General features: G+C 61.9%; 2 protein-coding genes across 5 annotated transcripts; one reads left to right on the plus strand and one right to left on the minus strand.

The window, feature by feature from the left end:
• Window positions 1–590: 590 nt before the first annotated feature.
• Window positions 591–7176, plus strand: CNN1 (calponin 1). Of its 2 annotated transcripts, none has more exons than XM_078443364.2 (7): window positions 591–738; window positions 2804–2925; window positions 5038–5104; window positions 5229–5366; window positions 5554–5664; window positions 6132–6278; window positions 6377–7176. In XM_078443364.2, the coding sequence occupies exons 1-7, from the start codon at window positions 676–678 to the stop codon at window positions 6620–6622; spliced, it is 894 nt and encodes a 297-aa protein (XP_078299490.1). In that variant the 5' UTR covers window positions 591–675; the 3' UTR covers window positions 6623–7176. The 2 variants fall into 2 exon arrangements, with proteins under 2 accessions (XP_078299490.1, XP_078299491.1); XM_078443365.2 differs by lacking the exon at window positions 591–738 and adding an exon at window positions 1879–1901.
• Window positions 7177–10252: 3076 nt separating this feature from the next.
• On the minus strand, window positions 10253–14970 carry ELOF1 (elongation factor 1). Of its 3 annotated transcripts, XM_060630315.3 has the most exons (5): window positions 14861–14916; window positions 14167–14215; window positions 11445–11578; window positions 11218–11288; window positions 10253–10875 (listed from the first exon to the last, which is right to left on the minus strand). In XM_060630315.3, exons 3-5 carry the CDS (start codon window positions 11558–11560, stop codon window positions 10811–10813), a joined length of 252 nt encoding a protein of 83 aa, XP_060486298.1. In that variant the 5' UTR covers window positions 11561–11578; window positions 14167–14215; window positions 14861–14916; the 3' UTR covers window positions 10253–10810. The 3 variants fall into 3 exon arrangements, with proteins under 3 accessions (XP_060486298.1, XP_060486296.1, XP_060486297.1); XM_060630313.3 differs by lacking the exon at window positions 14167–14215 and having other exon boundaries at window positions 14861–14970; XM_060630314.3 differs by lacking the exon at window positions 14167–14215 and having other exon boundaries at window positions 14857–14926.
• Window positions 14971–15273: the final 303 nt, after the last annotated feature.

Below are 15273 nucleotides of genomic sequence, written 5' to 3' on the forward strand. Positions count from 1 at the left end.
GGAGGGTAAAATCCAGGATCTCTGCTCCCCCAGATCCTTCCGAGGGACCGGAGGGGACGGAAGTGGGGTGCCAGACGCTCAGGGGAAATACTGGCCTTATCCCGAGTCCTTTCCTGTGCCAGGCACTCCACACCGGGCATGGACTGTCCATTGGTCCATTTCACAGATGTGGCAACAGAGGCTCAGCTACAGACCGTTGGCGTCAGGAGCTAAACCCAGGGTGGTGCTCGCTAAGCTACCGTGGGCTGCGGTCTTGCCTCAAGACCGGAGACAGACAAGGAGAGGTGACCTCAGTGACAGACACGGAGAGACTAGGTGACCCTGCCAGAGGTCCAAAGAACAGTGGAGGGTAGGGAAGGATGGGGAAAGCTTGATCTCTTATGACCAAGCCCCCCCCCCCCCCAATAATAACCCAGGCCGCCCCCCTAGGTGGAAACAATGACACAATCGGCTCCCAATACCAAGGCCCTGACATCACGTGGGGGGGAGAGGGGGGTGGCCGAGGTGGGGGGTGCCCCGCCCCTTGGCAGGCCCCTGCGGCCAATGGGACGGCCTTGGAAGAGGCCCGGGCCGCCTCCAGAGCTTCAAAAACGTGTGAGGAGGGAAGACGGGGCTGCAGACGGAGCCTTAAGCTGCTGCCTCAGTCCTCAGTGCCTCTGCCCACCACCAGCCAGCATGTCTTCTGCTCACTTCAACCGGGGCCCCGCCTATGGGTTGTCGGCTGAGGTCAAGAACAAGGTAGGCGCCCCCCCCACCCCAGCCCATACACCCCGGCAGGCCAACGGCCCCATGGGGTTCTGGTCTATCCCATGTGATTTGGGACCAGAGGGGACAAAAGGACAAATATGGGGTACGGCCCGCCTTCCTCCCCATCCTGAGCATCCCAGAGCCCTCAGCGACTGTTGGGGTGGGGCGTGTAAAATGGGGGGCATGCAGGCAACCATATAGGTAAACTGAGGAGGTCAGTCCCTGGTGAAGACCCCGCTTGATCAGAGCCTCCTGTTAACCTGTCCCCTGTTCCTTTTATGTTGGGGGGCGGGGGGCTGGGAAAGGACTTGATCTTCCTTGCACCCACCATCTCAAAAAGCAACTGGGGAGTGGTTGAGAGCTGGGATGGTGGGGAAGGGAGGCCCAGAAAGTGTGGGAGATCCTGAAGGGGGGGGGGGGGGCGGAGACAGCTGGGGAGGTCAGAGAGGGAGCATTAGGGACATGACGGACGTGTCCTCGTTTTGGGCTGGGAGAACATGCACACACCACCTTCATGCTATGGTTGGGTAAACTGAGGTTCAGAGAGGAGGGGTAAGTAGCTAGGGTTCTAAATAAGGGAGCTGCAGAGCTAGGATCCTGGCCTCCCCCCCCACCACACACACACACCCGAATGGGGGTTCAGCTTCTGCAGGGCAGTGAACTGGAAGTCCCCAACTCACTGGAATGCTCCCGTGAGCGTTGCCAGGGGAGGAGTCCCGGCCCCATTTGACAGAGGGGAACACTGAGGCTCCGGGTGGCTTGTCCCAGTGTACAGCGAGGACGCGGAGAGCTGGAATCGGATCCAGGGTCGGGGATCCTGGCTGCTGGAGGAGGGGGCTGGTGGGGGGGGCGGGTGCGCGGCCGGGAGCGATCCCAGCGCCGCCCCCCTCCCCCCCAGCGCCGGCCCCAGAGCCGCGAGAAGCCGCCGCGCCTTATAAGGCGGCCTCGGGGAGCCCGGCCCGCGGGGCCGCGCTATATAAGGGCCGGTTTGCTTTATAAAGCCGGGCTGGTGGGGAGGGGGGCGGCAGGGCCGGGGCCAGGTGAGGGGCCGCCCCCTCCCACCTCCTCCTCCCCCAGGAGAAGGGCCAGCTCCGTCCCCCAGAGTCCTGGAGCCTGTCGGGGCTGGGGCTGAGGGTTCTGGAGAAACAGAGGGGGTAACGTGGGGAGGGGGGCAGAGGGCGAGGGACGGAGAGGGACGGAGATTCTGGGAGCCCAGAGACTTGAGAGGGACGGATGGGGAGGGTGAGCCACGAGCGAGATAAGACCGAGACAGGGATGGGGAGGCCGAGAGAGGAGCCGGACGAGCCCCACCCCCACCAGAGGCAGGGAACCTGGAGTCGGAGACCAGCCGGGAGGCAGAGATGGCCCCACCAGGAGCCCCACCCCCAGCCAGACGCGGAGGGATGGGGACAGGAAGACAGGGCCAAGGAAAGAGACAGGGCTGGAGAGAGAGAGAGAGAGAGAGGTCACGGGGATGGGGAGAGGGAGAAATACAGCGACACGCACGGGGCCAGGAGTAAGACAGAGACAAGCTCCCGGCCCCTCCACCCAGAGCTGGAGCCAGGAGATGAGGGCCTGAAGAGACACTGAGGCAGGCATGCAAGACAGGACAGTCCCCTGCAAGGCAGTACTCAGGGCACCTCCTTAGGGCTCCTCCTCCCCTGCCTGGGGGCCCAGGCTTCCAGCAGCGGGACGGGCAGGGCCCCCGGGAAGCTAAGCCCCAAGTTTGGCCTGGAGGGGGAACCAAGAGGCCAGGCACCGCCCCGCCCCCAGCTCTGAGTACCCCCCGCTCTCCACCCCACCCCCGCCTTGTCCGCATTCTCTGGTGCCAAACCTCAGAATGTCCGGAATGGCCCCCTGGGCAGGTGCCACCTCAGCCCTGGCCCTCAGCCCACTTCAACCCCCACCCCTACCCCCTCATGGACACTGGGGCAGAATTGCCTTAGTTGGGAAGGGGATGAAGAAGATCAGGCCCAGGGAATATCAGGTGGGGTCCGAGGACTGAGTCTGCTCCACGCTGCGTCCTCACCGCTTTCTCTGCGCCCCCCACCCCCAGCTGGCCCAGAAGTACGACCACCAGCGGGAGCAGGAGCTTCGAGAATGGATCGAGGGGGTGACAGGACGCCGCATCGGCAACAACTTCATGGACGGCCTCAAAGATGGCATCATTCTTTGCGAGTGAGTGGAGCAGACTCTGCCCTGGGCTGCCCTCAACCTGGGCGTTCATCCCCGCCCCTCAACCCCTCAACCAACTAGGGGCTCCAAGCCTGGTCAGGCTCTTTATATCCGAGACCTGGGAATAGTGGTGGCAAATAATCACTGTGCCCATTTAACAGGAAAGAAAACTGAGGCTCAGGTAAAACACATGGCCCCAAGTCCCATACTGTTCCAACAGAAGTGACTCCAGAATCTAGGAAGGCAGGGCGGGCCCATTTATGGCCTCCAAGAGTTCCAAGTTCCAAGAAAGTGAGATCGTGGCTAGAGGGCAACAGGCAATGATGGCTGTCCATCACTGGCTTGACACGAGAGATGTACCACGGTCATTTAAGTAGGTCCCCATCTTCTACTCTTCTCAGAACTTAAATCATCGAGAGAAATGAAAGCCCAAGCTTTGATTCCAGATTCCACGGCAACGTTAATGCTGGCTAGGGCCCTGAGCCCAGTGGGGGTCCTGTCTGCATCTCTGAGTCTGACCCAGGGCAGGGTGACCATGGTGGCCAGAGAATGCCCTTGAGAAGCTTCCCGAAGGTGCAGGCTTACCAAGATCTAGGTGCTGGAAAGGTGGCAGGGTGGGGAGATCCTGTTCTGTCGTATCCACTCGGGACAAGGAATAGGGGGACACCTTGGTGTCCCAGCTCGGACAGGGTTGCTTGGACATTAAAGAGTGCCGAGCCCACCCCCCACCCCCATTCAGTCCTTCATGCCGCGAGAATTTATGGGGCACCTGCTGCGTGCCAGGTCTAGGCACTGGGGATAATGAACAAAACAGACTTGACTTTGAGATCACGTAGAACTTTCATCCTAGTGAGGGCAGATCGATCAAATAATCAATGAGATAATCACATAACATACTTGCCGAGGGTGGGAAGTGCCGTGGAGAAAAGTCTGGTGGGGAAGGACAGGGGGGCCGGGGTGGGGAAAAGGGTGGCTGCTTTGTACAGAATGGCCTGGAAGGTCTTTCTGAAGAGGTAACATTTGAGAGGAATCTTGGATGAAGTGAGGGAGGGACCTAGGAGGGCGTCTGAGGGGAGAGTGGGTCAGGCAGGGGGGCAGCGGTGCAAAGGCCCTGAGGTGGGAGTGAGCGAGTGTAGTGTGTTCAAGGAACAACCAGGAGAGATATGAGGAGGTGGAGGGAGTTAGCTGGGCGGAGCGGGGCGGGAGGGGGGGGGGGCACACTTTCAGTCATGCCAAGTATTAGGATCTTTATTCTGAAGGGAAACCATGGGACAGCTTTGAGTTGGGAAGTAACTAGAATTATTGTTGAAAAGACCATTCGAGCTACAAGATGAAGGGTCGAGAGGAGACATGGTGGAAGCTGGGAGCCCCAGGGAGGCCCCTGCAAAGAGCCCAGGAGAGAGATGTGGGTGGCTTGGAGCAGGGTGGGAGTGGCAAGGAGCTGTGGGCTTCTAGATGTCTTTGGAAGGCAGAGCCAAAGGACTTGCTGAGTGCTTGGGTGTGTGGACGGGAGAAAAGGATAGGAGAGTCAAAGGCAAGTCTGAGGGCTTTGCCCAAGCACCTGGAAGGCTGTGTTTACTGAGCCTGGGAAGATGGAAGGGGCTGAGTTGGGGGAAATGGGTGTCAGGAGGCAGGGGTGGGGTGCACTGGATTTGAGATGGCATGTAGGGAGCTGGATTGGGGAGTGAGGGGCCCGGCTGCACGGAGACACTGGGGAGCTGTTGGCGTATCGGTGGCATTTGCAGTCAAGAGACTGGAGGAGGTCAAGGGGGTGAGTGTGGCCAGGAAGGGAAGCCCGAGGCCCAGGCTGCAGGCTTTCCACAGTGCAGATGCCTGGAGAGGACCAGCAGCCGGAAAGGTGGTTGCCAGGGAGACAAGGTCATAGCAGGGGACTCCTGCAAGCCTGGGATAAGGGGACTTTCTGCTAGAGACCCCAGCCCAGCTCCCGATTTCCCATCTCAGTCCTGCCCGGGTGTGCGAGGGGTGGATCAGCGGGGCCCGCAGCTGAGCTGGTTGCCGTGGGAACCCCCGACATCGCCCGCTGGCTGTCACCCTGACCCGTTGTCCCGCGGGGCTGGGCGTACCTTCCTCACTGCCTCCCCCGGCTCCTTGTAGGTTCATCAATAAACTCCAGCCGGGCTCCGTGAAGAAGGTCAATGAGTCGACCCAAAACTGGCACCAGGTGAGCCCAGCCTCTTTTCTGAACTCTTTCAACCCCTGGCCCACACCGCCCCTCGGCCCCTCCCCCCCCCCCCCCCCCCCCCGACCCTGCCTCCCTCCACTGACTGGCGCCTGCTCCCCTCCAGCTGGAAAACATCGGCAACTTCATCAAGGCCATCACCAAGTATGGGGTGAAGCCCCACGACATTTTCGAGGCCAACGACCTGTTTGAGAACACCAACCACACCCAGGTGCAGTCTACCCTCCTGGCCCTGGCCAGCATGGTGAGTGAGGCTGAAGGGTGGGCGTGGGGCGGGTGGGCTGTGGGCTGTGGAGGGTGTGGGCTGGGATGCGAGTGGGGGCCACTCGTGCCCCGGGGGCCCAGCATGGGTGGGAGGGGGGAGCAGGTGCTAACCGGGGACGGTGCCTGGAGGCTCCCTTGTCAGTCCCTGCTCCCTTGGCCCTCCCCAGGCCAAGACGAAAGGGAATAAAGTGAACGTAGGGGTGAAGTACGCGGAGAAGCAGGAACGGAGATTTGAGCCAGAGAAGCTACGAGAAGGGAGGAATATCATCGGGCTTCAGGTACTGCCCCTTCTTCACCGGGGGTCTTGCTGCTGAGCTGGGCGGGGAGGTCAAGGAGGCCAGGAGGGCACCCCGGTCCCGGCAGGCTTTGGGGCACAGGCTGTTTGGCCCTACCTCGGATGTATGCCGGGCACTGTGCTTGGCGTCCAGCGGCTCTGAGCGGTGGGTGCTATCGTTACACCCTTTATCCAGATGAGGAAACTGGGGCCTGGAGAAGCCGGCTCACTTACCGCGATTGCCCGCGTGATACGTGGCCGCGCTGGGGCTCGAACCCTGGAAGCCAGGCCCCGGGGCTCGGAGCCACCTACAGGCCACGTGACCTGCGTTTTCTGGGCCTCAGTGTCCAGTCCGGAGCCTGACAATGGAAGCAGGTGCCTCGGCAGAGGGCGTGCCAGGGTCCGCCGACACGCTCTGTCTCGTGGCCCCGGGTGAGGCTCTGTGACCTTCGGGCTGATTCTTCTTCCTAGATGGGCACGAACAAGTTTGCCAGCCAGCAGGGCATGACGGCCTACGGCACCCGGCGCCACCTGTACGACCCCAAGCTGGGCACGGACCAGCCCCTGGACCAGGCTACCATCAGCCTGCAGATGGGTAGCAACAAGGGAGCCAGCCAGGTGCGTGGGGGGGCTGGGGGGGGGGGCGCGGGCTGGGCCGCTGGGGTGGCCCCTGCCTTGCTGGGTGCCCGCGGTCTGACGGGCTGCGCCCTCTGCAGGCCGGGATGACCGCACCCGGGACCAAGCGACAGATCTTCGAGCCGGGGCTGGGCATGGAGCATTGCGACACGCTCAACGTCAGCCTGCAGATGGGCAGCAACAAGGGGGCCTCGCAGCGGGGCATGACGGTGTACGGGCTGCCGCGCCAGGTCTATGACCCCAAGTACTGCCTGACGCCCGAGTACCCGGAGCTGGGCGAGCCTGCCCACAACCACCACCCGCACAACTACTACAACTCGGCCTAGGGCCCTGGGGCCCCCCACCCCCCCGCCCCGCCTTCCCCCCAGGGAGGCTGCCTGCTGCTCTCGGCAGGGGCCGCGCCGCCCCCGTCGACCCCTCCCCCTGCATGGCGTCCCCCCGCCCCCGCCGCCGCCGGCACCTGCCCACAGGGTTAGCATTTGGTGGGGGAGGGGGGCAAACTGGGGGGCTTGGGGGGGAGGGGAGGGGGCCCTCCTCCCTGGAGCGCCGCGGGACCCAACACCGAGCCGGGTGTTCCCAACAGCACCCAGAGGACGCACTGAGCAAGGCTACCCCGGCTGTCATTCCCTCCCCCTTCACAAGTGGGTCCCCCCAGGACAAGAAGTTCCCCCCCCCCCCCAAGCAAAACCCCCAGAGCCCAGGCTCGGCCTGCCCCCACCCCATTCCCACAGTGGGAGCAAACTGCATGCCCAGAGACCCAGCGGACACACGCGGTTTGGTTTGCAGCGACAGGCATACGTGGATGTGACAGCGGCGTTTGTAACGCGAGCACTTTCTTTTTCTATTTCACTGGAGCACAATAAACGGCTGTAAAATCATGGACTCGGGGCTGCTCTTTGCTGGAGCCCGCGTGTCTCTTGCACCCGTGCAAACAGCCTTGCTCGGATCCGCTCCGCGTCCCGCATACGCGTCTGCAGGGGCACAACGCTCACACGGTCAGATGCACACACGGTGCGCGCGGCCACTTGGCGGCCCCGGGACAGGCACTCACACGCAGAATCCATGCCCTACTTTGTGTGTGTGGAGCACACACACTCCCCTTGCACAGATGCACACGTGCGGCACACACTCCCACTCAGGACACATAAACGCACACCCTCACACATAATATCCACACGCACGTGCTCGGCCCCGTGTGCCTTTCTGGGAAGTCTGCCGGGGGGAGTGGGGGGTGGTGTAAAAGTGCCCAAGCGCCGGGACAGGCTAGATGGGGTGTGAATCACACAGTTCTGCTTCTCACACGCTGACTGACTTGGGGCAAGTCACTTGCCCTCCCTAGGCCTGTTTTCCCAACACGAAAATGAGGTCAGAGAGCCTCCTGGGGACATGGGGAAGCTGAAATGACACCCCCAGACGAGGAAGCCATTTGGTACTGACCAATGAACGTGGTCCAGCCAGGTTCCGGAGGTCCCCGTGGGCAGGTGGAACCCTTCAGCCCCAGATAGTGGGGAGGTGGGAGGGGACAAGGCAGTGGGGCAGGATGGGCCCTTTGTAGACTGGCATGGGGCAGGGGAGTAGCCGTCTGACAGGCGCGGCCGCCCTGTGTGCCCAGCTGGCTCTCTGCCCTCTTCTGAGGGCTGACTCCGGAGCCTGGCCTGCCAGCCCAGGGCCCTCTGAGTCTGTGGACAGCCCCCACCTCTCCACGTTTCAGAGGGGCCCCTGTCCTCCCAGTGATGTGAGCGCCAGCGGTCCTGCCTGGAAGGCACCACCTGTCAGAGTTCCAAGGGGAGGGTGCGGCCGTGTGGGGGGTGGGGGTGGCAGGTGGTTACAGAACGGTGGCGTCCCCTTCCTTACGCACAGCAGGGGATGAAGCTGGAACTCGGGGACCTGCGGAGACACACCAGAAGACCCGCGTGCACGGACGCACACAGCCCCTGGGGCCTCGTAAAAGGGATTCCAGGCGCTCTTGGCCTGGGTAGTACAAGTCCTGCTCCCCCAGGGCCAGCACAGGGGGAGCTATGCTGAGGAGGATCCATGCCTGGCCCAGGGCCCTGCCTCCTCGAGAAAACAGCACCATATTAGCACTTGGCCTGTGTGACTGGGGTGGGCGGGCCCTGGAAGCCAGAGGAATGAGCCCCCTTTCTGCTGGACCCCAGAGGGCACCCCCCGCCCAGGCACCTGTCCACCGCTCCGCCCGTGCCCACTGGCTCCTGCCTGGGACCTTGGAGGGGGGAGGCGAGAGCACCACAGGAAGGGCAGGGCAGGGTGGGCTTCCAGGTGGGAGTGGGGGAACATGCCAGACCCAGTGGCCGGGCCTGGTGGCTAGCTCAGCATCCCCCCTCGGCTGTCCCACACCCCTTACTGCCCTGAGTGGGTCCCAGAGTCACTTAAACCGTGCCAGGCACTGTGCTAGGCCCCTCCAGTCTCAGCATGGCCCTGGAACGTTCTAGCGTCCTTTCTGCTGTACCAACGAGGAATGCAAAGCACAGGCCACCTGCTGCCCAGGCTCAAAGCCGGGTGCAGGTGCCGATGGGCCCCAGGCTGCCAGAGCGTCAGGACCTCCACACCTGTAAGACCATCTGCGGGCACCGTCCATCAGCAAGGTTCAGATGCATTTTTTCCAAAACCAAGCAAGTCACTCAATTCTGACACGACCTGGAGACAGCATTGGATCTCCCAGGATAAGGGTTCAGTCTTAGGAGGCTGTCCCTCCCCTTTAGGGCCAATTCCAAATCCAGGTTATGACCTGTGCTTCTGACCGACCAGTGATAATCAGGGATTCCCATGACCACCTCTTCCGATTTCGTTAATTTACTAGAGTGGCTCACAGAACTCAGAGAAACATTGCGTTTTACTAGATTACTGGTTTATTAGAAAAGAATATAAATCAGGAGGAGCTCGATGGAGCCGGTGTACGGGCCCAAGTCGGGAGAAGGGGCACCCCACTCCCCCAGCACTTCCGTGGGTTCACCGAGCCCCCAAGCTTGTCAAATCTTGTTGGAGTTGTTATACAGCTTAATCTGTAGCCCCCCTTTCCCTTCCTCAGAGGTTGTGTTACTGAGGGTCCCACTCAGTAATCATGGACCATCCGGTGACCAGCCCCATCCTGAGGCTGATCTGGGGCCCCACAGCGATCAGCATGAACGTAGGTTTTGATCAGCATGATCAAAATGGGCTCTGTTGACAAAAGATGCTGCCATTCAGGAAATTCCAAGGGGTTGAGGAGCTGTGCCAGGAACTAGAGATAGGGACCAAAATGTATTACACCGCACCAGCATCGGCCCCACCTCGTCTTCAGAGACCCCCTCACCACCCTCGGAAAAAGGTCCCTTTCCCGGACCCTTACTCCTCCACAATGCTGTCACCCCTGCAGCCCTGGAAGCAGAGACCTGTTCTCTCAGCCTGGACCCTGGACTCTTAGGCAGTCAGACCCCGGGCTGTGACGCCAGGCCTCCCAGGTTCAAGGCCCAACTCTGCAGCTTTCTGGCTGTGGGACGTTAGGCCGGTGACTTGCCATCTCTGGCCCAATTCCTCACCTGTGAGCCTGGGGCACCTACCTCACAGGCACCTTTCGGGGGGTGGGGTGGGGTGGGGGGACAGGGCAGGCAAGCCTGAGAGCAGCTTCTGGCACAGGGTGGCCCTTGAGTATCACTTCTTTCGGACCACCCCCCAGGAAGCCTTCTCTGGTCACCTCGGGCTCCATTGGCCCCATTTTCTGTTGTGCCTGTAAATGCCTGGCCAGGTGTCTGTGGGTTCATCCGTGTGCCTCGGGCCCAGCACTGCCATGGTTTCACCCCGAAAGCCTGTTGCATGGACAAAATGGACAGTTTGAAGGACTAACCAAACCCCATTTCCAATGGCCCGCCAGGCCACCTCTGAGTGCTTCAGTCTCCCCCTCTCCCTCACTGAACCCCTGGGCCTGACCCAGAACCCAGGAAATCACAAAGAAGCAGGAGTTTGCATCAGCCGCTTTATTTAGGGGCTCGTGACCGACGGCGATCCCCAGCCCAGCCCCTTCCTCCTCTACAAAAGCAACTAAACAGGAAAAGGGGCTGTTCTGCCAGGTCCCAGCCACGGGGCCTGTGGGACTGTGGCTTTGAATCCCAGGCCACAGGCCTTGGGAGGCAGGGGAGGGGCGGGGGGCAGTCCAGTCCACACGGTGCTGGTGAGATGGGTGAGGAGGCTGGAGAGTCCCTTGGCAGCCTCTGCTGGGCTTGTCCTTGCCCAGAACGTCAGGACGCGGGCCCCGAGGAGGAGCAAGCAAGTTAAAGGCTTTCAGAGCCAAGGGAAGCACTTCAGGCCCCCGGGGGGGCCCAACAACCCCGCCTCAACTCCAGTCCGTGCCCACAGGCACGCTGCCACGGCCACACTCACACCCACACCCACTCCATACACGCAGAGGGCTGTGAAGGCCCTGGACCCACACCGCGGACCCTGGAATGTCTCTGGATTGGCACCCAGCGGGGCAGGTCCACGGCAGGCAGGGTTGCCGCGGGAGCGGGTCCTCTGCATCGCTACTGGTTGGCTGCCTCGCAGGCATCTATCCAATCGCTGTACACGTCCACCGGTTCTGACAGATCTGGGCCGCTGAGGTCAAGGGCAACTGGTGGCATTGGGCCCCTTCCCTGTACGCACCCCTCTCACCGGTGTCAGCCGGATCCCCGCCCCGCACCCTACGCAAGTCAGCAGGTGGTGCCTTGTCTCCAACCCCCCACCCCCCCCCACCCCCCACCCCGCCCCAGGGAGGTCACGGCCCACAAAAGCGTAAGCAGGAGGGCCAGAGGAGCAAAGACTGGATCCAGTCCCCTCGCCCCTGGCCAGGTGCCCTAGAGCAGCCCACCCGGGGCAGGGGAGCCCTGACTGCCCCCACCCCTCCCCACCCACCCCACTTCCCCGCAAGAGCCTGGTTGCCCAAGGATACATGTGATGGGCGTCTGGAACTCCTCTAGGCACACGGTACACGAGATGACTCCGGTGTTGCGGGCCCGGTCCCTGGAACAGGAGGAGGAGGGGCTGGTGAGAAAAGGAGGCCGCGTCTATGGGTGACGATCGCCCTAAGTGGGAGGGCCTGGGGCAGAAAGGATGGCGGGAGCAGGGAAGCTGCCTCCCGACTCTGGGAGGAGAGGGGAGGCCCCGTCCCCCACTCACATTTTCACGTCACAAGACTTCTCGTGGTTGCAGAAGGGGCAGGTGAACTGGGTCTCTAAGGTGCCTGTCATCTTCTTCTTGGGGGGTGGCTTCCGTTTGGACTTTCTGCGCCCCATGTCTGTAGGAGGGCAAACCTGCGGTGGCGGTGGGGGACAGGAGTCAGCAACCCAGGGGACCCACAGAGCCCTCCAGCTCGATGCTCTAGGGGGCAGGCTGGGAAGAAGGCTCCGCCTCTGAGGGATGAGGCTCCCAGTCCCCAGGTAGGCGGCAGATCCAGGCACACTCTGGGCGGGGGATGGGAGCAGGCTCTGGCAACAGGTGGCCCGAGTTCTAATCGTGGCCCTCCACTTGCTGGGTGGCCCCGGGCAGGTGACTTAAGCTCTCTGTGCCTCAGTGTTCTGTCAGTAAAACAGATGAGGCTGCTACCCACGGAGGGGTCTGTACGGCTGCCATGACAAACGGTGCACGGAGTGCTGAGCACGGGACCCGGCCCCCCCATCCTCGGCACCCAGGCAGGACGCCACTGCTCCTGGTGAGGATGACGCAAGAGGCTCTGACGGACCAGCTGCGCGGGGAGGGGCACAGCCTAAGTGCCCAGAAGCCGGCGCTTTTGGGAGCAGCTGCGCCTCTCGTCAAAGGGACACACAAGGGACACCCAGGAGGAATGACACTCAAGGGATAGGACAGATCCTCCAGAGAAGCCCCCTGGGCTAACTCTCCACACACAAGGGGCTGGTGGGCAGAGACGGGGGGGACAAGCATTTCCGGTCCTTGCCACATACCACGACCGAAGACAGGTGTCTGAGGGCCCCGGCCGGCGTTGGGGGACCACATGGGGCAGGGGGTGGCGAGGGGCAGGCTAAACAGGGAGCGGGGGCAGGGGGGGAAGGGTCTGGATGGATCCTGGGTGGGAGGGTGGGCAGTGGGGACACAAAGGATGAAATCACTGCCTTTCTAGGGCATCGAGGAGTACAGGTCAGGGGTGTGGATACAGATGAAGTCAGAACCACGCCAGGGCTGTTCAGGGTGGAGGGATGGTGGGGGGTGAGAGAGTCTCAGAGTGTGGCCAGAGAAGGAGGGACCGGGATGACTCCTAAGGTGGTGGGGGATGGACAGGGTGGGTAGGGGGAGAAGGTGGCATCATCCTCCGATGCCTAACGCACAGGAAGAACAAGATGCTCTGGGAAGATGATGGGCTCAAGTCGCAGAGGCACATCTAGGGACAGGTGTCTTGGAGACAGGGGCCTCCCACGCCAGGCTCTGAGCTCAGGGTTCTAGGATCACCGTCCCCAGGCACTCTCCCCTCTCCCTGTCCCCTGTCCCCCCTACACTCCACCTGTGTGGCTCTTCCTCCATGACACAGGAATAAAGACCAGAATTCTAGAAGAGCTGCCTGCATTCCCGGTCTTCATTTCCTCCCATTCTCCCTCTACCCACCCCCACCCCCACCACCACCATACTGCTCCCCCCAAGGGGCAGTTCCCCGCCGCCTCAGGGCACTGGTCCGTCCTCCCACCCTTCCCGCGCGGCTCTCAGGACCCTGCACCCTGCCCCGGCCTCACTGGTGGGGCCTTGCAGTTTCTGCTGCTGCTTTCCCCCCGGCCCGGACTTCCGTGATGATACACGAGCCCACAAGCTCAATCTTTGGGCTCCTCTCCATTTGCTCTCACCTCCGTGGAGACCTCGCCCAGCCTCAGGGCTTCAAATGCCTCCTCTACACTGAGGCTTCCCGATCTGCCACCCTCAACGTTTCCTCTCCGTTGCAGACTGGCTCGTCTACCTGCCTCGGCTACACCCTCACCGGATGCTAACCCACATTTTCAACATAACCCGTCCAAAGACCAAGCTGCTGACACCTCAACAGGCCCTTTCCGTCTTCCCCAGCTCAGCAGATAGCAAATCCATCTTTGCACAAACCTTGGACTCCCCCTCGATTCCTTCCACTCCCTCTCACATCCCTTATCGGATCCTGATCCTGCGGCTTTACCTCTAAAAGACATCCAGAATCTGCCCGCTTCTCTTCTCGCCAGAGCCAAAACCGTAGTCCGAGTCCCCAGTCCTGGTCATTTTCAAAACAGCCTCCCTATGGCTCTCCCTGCACCTCCCACCCTGTCCACCTCCCTCCAAATGTAAATTCCACGATGGCAGGGACTTGTGTCTTTTCTTTGTATCCCCAGAGCCTACAACTGCTGGTGGCACAGAGCTGGCGCTCGACAAATGTTTACTAAATGAACGAACGAACCAATGCCAGGCCCTCCGCTAACCACAGCAATGCTGCACTCAAGGCAGGCCAAGTGTCTGCTTTTGTGGAACTGCTGGTAGCCGACGGCAGACCCTTAACAACTTAATAAGAGAGATCATTTCCGTTACCAGCAAGTGCTATGAGATGAATCAATCAGGGCTAAGGGAATACTTCCGGAATGGGGCAACTTCGCCTAGGAGCGGGGTGGGAAGGACCCTCTGGGTAAAAGTCATTTAAACTGAGGCCTGAATGATGAGAGAAGGCGACAGTGCAAAACAGTCCGGACTGATGGAACAGCAACTGCAAAGGCTCCGAGGCAGAAGCAGCTCCCCGCCTCCCGCCCCCGAAAGAGCAAGAAGATTGGTACAGCTGAAGCTCAGGGAGCAATGGGGAGAAAGGGTCTGAGATGGGACGGCAGGGGAAAGCAGCCGGACCCCGCCCCCCGGGCAAATGTAGCCAGTTCAATAGCCCCTGCCTCACCTGCTCCGGGGAGTGTTCTGTTTTCCCGAAGCCTGGCCCTGGGTACCACCTGTTAACAGAATCACTTGAGAGATGCTCAAAAATGCAGATTTCTGAACCTCATTTCAGATCTGCCCCTAGTGGAATGCAGTGTTGGGGGCGGGGGGGGGGGGCACGATTTACCCACTGCTGAATCCCCATAGCGGGCACGGTGCCTGGTATGCATTAAGCGCTCAGTAACTACTTGTTGAACGAACAGATAAGGCTCCCGAACCAGAAGGTATGGATGCGCTCCAGAATCTCATTTTATCCGGCGTCTACGGCACCCCCAATCGCACACCAGAAAGGGGGTCTAGCCTGTACACAAAGCTCCAGGGGCCCTGCCTGCCCTATGGCGACCTAAGTCCAAGCGCGCCAAAGGGGCCTGGAAAAGGGATCGGCTCCCAACCTTCAAAAGGCGGAGGGTCGGCGGTCCCTCCAAGCTCACCGAGGCTTCGGCGTCGCCTCCCGCCCTCCGCCTGCGGGAGCCAGGCCTCCGAGCGGCCGCGCTTAGAGGGCTGGGGTCCGGGGGAGTCAAGCTCCCCGGCCGGCCACCCCCCCCAACCCCGGGGTCCTCGACGCCTCCTCCAGGATCCCGTGAGCGCCCCCTCCCCCCAGTAGAAGATCGCCTAACCCGGCCTGGCCCCAACGCCCGCCCCTGCGAACAGTCACCTACCCTCGCCTCCCCTCGTTGCGACGGCCTCGTTCACCCGGGAGACAGTGGCTTCCGGCTCCAGCCGGAAGCGGAAACCCCGCTCCTCCTCTAACCTGCGGCCGGGAACGCCCCGCGGGGAGGCCCCGCCTTCTCCCGCATCTTTTCGGTGCACATGCGTACTCGCACACCCTACCGGGAGGCGGGGTCGCAGTACGCCTGCGCGAGGGCCCTGGCGCCGTTGCCTGAAGCGGTGCGCGCCGCCGCTTCCGAGGAGTTGTCGCGGTGCCGGCGGTTCAGCGACGGTGGGCTGGGCCGGACCGGCGTTGGAAAGGCATCCTCGCTCTAGGCCGCAGCGTCTGCACGTGTCGTGTCTCCCAGTTCAAGCCTCGGCCCCTCGCAGCCCGCCCGGATCTCCCCAGCTGCGGACACGTTCA

Source organism: Panthera onca, chromosome A2 (assembly GCF_046562875.1).
Source record: "Panthera onca isolate mPanOnc1 chromosome A2, mPanOnc1 haplotype 2, whole genome shotgun sequence".
In the NCBI taxonomy this organism is placed as follows: Eukaryota; Metazoa; Chordata; class Mammalia; order Carnivora; family Felidae; genus Panthera; species Panthera onca.